This window comes from Monopterus albus, unplaced genomic scaffold, assembly GCF_001952655.1.
Source record: "Monopterus albus unplaced genomic scaffold, M_albus_1.0 scaffold25.1, whole genome shotgun sequence".
Taxonomy (NCBI): domain Eukaryota; kingdom Metazoa; phylum Chordata; class Actinopteri; order Synbranchiformes; family Synbranchidae; genus Monopterus; species Monopterus albus.
This window is the reverse complement of record NW_018127905.1, coordinates 638022-641400: the sequence shown is the minus strand read 5'-3', so window position 1 is coordinate 641400 and position 3379 is coordinate 638022. Positions and strand designations below refer to the sequence as shown.

Below are 3379 nucleotides of genomic sequence, written 5' to 3'. Positions count from 1 at the left end.
AATTGCTCATATGCTTTATCTAAATCTTCCTCTCTGTAAACTGATTCCCAGTCTTGCCCCATAAAATCCTCTTTTAGCCTCCTTACAGCATGTTCGTTCATCACCCTCCTATAAAAAAGATTTGTTTTTGGCCTTTCTTTTCTATACTGGCAGTCATAAACCACAAATACTGGTAGATGATCACTAATATCATTTATAAGTAATCCACATTAACAGTGGATGAAATGCCAACAGCATGTTTTCAGCAGAACGACACAACAAGGAAAAAGCATAGTGGCACATTTAGCAGCTGAAGAGAGAGATTTCTCTCAGAAGTTAGTGCAAACCAAACCAGAGCTCAAAGTACAGTGAATATTATTCCCTTATCAGACATAGGAAATGTAACACTGCTGGTTTCATCAGTCTGTTAAAGCTTCATTGTGACACCCACGACCGTGACAAGAGAGCTGCGGTATGCACATGATATCAGTGACGCACAGTATTACGTACAAGGCCAGTGTTTTCTTACTAAAACATGGCCAGTGAATGAGAGTGTGTTCTAGGAATTTTTGTTAAACTCCATCTTCCAGTATGAAAATATAGCTGGATCAAACGTTACCACGTTCATGAAAGAGAATTTACTGAAGGACTGTTACGTCAGATTACATTAACTTTTTCTAATATATCTGCTATAAGCTGGCATCAGCATACTGACCGGGCTGATTGGTAAAGCTCTATTAGAAAGGATGAAAGAACTGATGAAGCCTCTTGGATGATAACTACGTCCAGATGATTTCTTCTACGTTTTTTTCAGCATACTACGACCTGAATGACTCAGAATTTGCACAGACTTTGTATGTATGGGTGAGCAAGTGATTAAGCGAGTAAGTGAGTGCACCTACAGGGCTGTTGAGGATCATGAGACACTGGTCGAAGTGGTGATGCTCCATGGTAGAGTGGCAGTAGAGCTGGGCCAGTGGGTGGTCGCTCCTAGACACACAACCACACAAGAGGTAAGAAACCCACAAAGAGCTACCATTTGCTCCAACACATGTATATGTATACTTACATATACATATACTTATATGACTGATGATCTCCCACTGTACCTCTGTATGTAGGAGTTGTTGACTCCTCTGTGGTCCAGGTCGTGGCAGAGAGTAGCAATCATCAAAGCCAAGACCTCCAGATCGTTCAGGTTATTCTGTTAGGGGAAGGATGGGTGAATGAAGAGAGGGAGGGACAAACTGCTGTACATCCACATAATAGCAGCAGGTTAACAGATGTCACTCTGTTGTTAAAAGCCTCATGGCTGTGTACACACTCTCAACGCACTGTGTGGGCACTCAGCACAAAGTGGATGTCTGTTTCTGCATGTGACACAGCTGCTTTTGTACCACAGCTAAAAACAAGGCTCCAGCATGGTTGATGTTTTACTGATATTTTCATGCTGGTGCTGCTAATCATTTATAATATTTCATGTGGAAATGACTGTTCCTGTGTCACTGAAACCTCCAATACTCTATTCTCCCAACACTTATTCCTGGTGGTGTAGGAGAGCCTATGAAACATTTTAACCATCCATTATAGGTCTTGTATAATTTAGTCCATTAGCTATAAATCATGTCAATTTAGCATTACTGCCAACCATTTTCCAATACACACATTACATGGCTCTATGTATTTATTCTTTGTTTGTTCAAAGTAATGTTATTGTTGCATGGGACTGCAGATGTAGGCAGGAGTTGCGGTGCATTCAGGGAAACCATTTGGCTTCTGAGAGTCAGCTACTGAACACTGGCTTTTCAGAGCAACGAATTCCAAAATGTAACTGTCCTCTTCACAGCACCATGTATTGTTTTTACTGTTCATATTTGAGGTTTAACTGCCCAGCAAGAGCAAATTAATTAAATGCTTCCCAGTAGCAAACTATTATAGTTGGATGTTGGAGTGTGTTTGATATGTTTTGGAAATGAGGTTCAGTAAAACATGAGTTGTAGTTAATGAACAAATTAAATGGGCTGCTCCTTTAAAACAAGGATAATAAATATAAACACATTGCCTGTCTGTGGGGAATCTAATCTATGATTGTCTTGAGCTGTCCATGAATCAGCTCAGCCTAATGTGTGACTTGCTGCACGGACCTGTAAGCGTCCCGACTTGAGGAGGGCAAACATGCACTGGGAGGTGTTCAAGGCATGTCTCCAATTGTGATAGACCACATTCTTCCTGTAGTTCTTCTTCACACTCAGGATCCATTGGCATAAATCCTGCAGAAGCAAGAGTGCAGAAGAAGATTTATTCAACCCTTGTGAATCATTTTCATTTTTAACCCCCACCTCCATTACCCCACTCTTAGTGCACTTAAGTTAGTGATTAGTTTGCAGTAACCACATTATGCTGACATTTACGCAGTGATTAAATAAAAAAAGGGCTTCATTGTAGAGAACCTGGCGCCTCTCAGGATTACATAATAATGCAGGTGGTACCTTAGAGGAAATTCCAGTGTTTTTCCACCTGGTTCATATTCTCAAAGGTGTGTCTACAGTATGGTGACTATGAGTCATGCAAACTTTGCATTTACTACTTCCATATGCAAAACAATATATACTTCTAAAGCTCTCCAACTAAACTGAGTCAGTCAGATGGAGTCTGAGTCTGACTGAAAGTAACACACAGTACACATCCAGCAAATATGGAGTAATTTTAGCATTATTTATCTTTCCATCCACTTGGCAAGTCCAATATTCACTCTCCATTTAGTTTTGTATTGGTCTCCACCACTGACTGTATAAAAGACAGTCTCACAGTTTCTATGAGTGAAGCCACCGTGAGTCGATCACCCCTGGTGGCTGATGTAGGTCATAATTCCTGCCCCCTCCATGTTTGCAGAGGACATGAGCCAAACTAAAAACTGAAAGAACAAATCAAAATTTTCCAAAAGGTGATTTCTGTCATGTTTGGTAGCTATTATCACGCTGATGTGTGTACAAATCGTCACTGTTCTGGTAAGTTTGTTTGTAATAAGTTATTCGATGATAAAAAAAAAAAGGCGTGTATTTCAGCTTTGTGATACGCCAGTCAGCTAGTCAGTCACTACTGCACAGAATTTAGTTGCAAAATTCCAAGATGGCAGCTGCTGTATTCACCATATTTTGGCTTAACTTTTGCATCGTGGCAGGAAGTGGTGATGCATCTTCCATATTTATATATAGTCAGTAGTCTTCATCAACTCTTAAGACAGAAGTTTGATTCTTTAGCTGCTTTGCAATTATGTTCACCTGCTAGACTCTCACTGTGGCTGTAGTGCACACTGGATTAATCAGAGCTTTTTCAGGGAAAATAGATGCCTGCTGCTGCTGCTGGGAACAAGGTTGATGAAAGCACTGAGACTGAACCG

At 40.5% G+C, this 3379-nt stretch overlaps 1 protein-coding gene across 4 annotated transcripts in view; it reads right to left on the bottom strand.

Moving 5' to 3' along the window:
• The window catches only part of pde5ab (phosphodiesterase 5A, cGMP-specific, b), a 77211-nt gene that overhangs the window by 16521 nt on the left and 57311 nt on the right, over nucleotides 1-3379 (bottom strand). For all 4 annotated transcript variants that reach the window (XM_020594867.1, XM_020594865.1, XM_020594866.1 and 1 more), the window contains exons 14-16: nucleotides 2124-2249; nucleotides 1089-1183; nucleotides 882-969 (exon numbers count right to left, since the gene is read on the bottom strand). In XM_020594867.1, the coding sequence (XP_020450523.1) occupies nucleotides 882-969; nucleotides 1089-1183; nucleotides 2124-2249 (309 nt within the window). The remainder of the gene's footprint in view (nucleotides 1-881; nucleotides 970-1088; nucleotides 1184-2123; nucleotides 2250-3379) is intronic.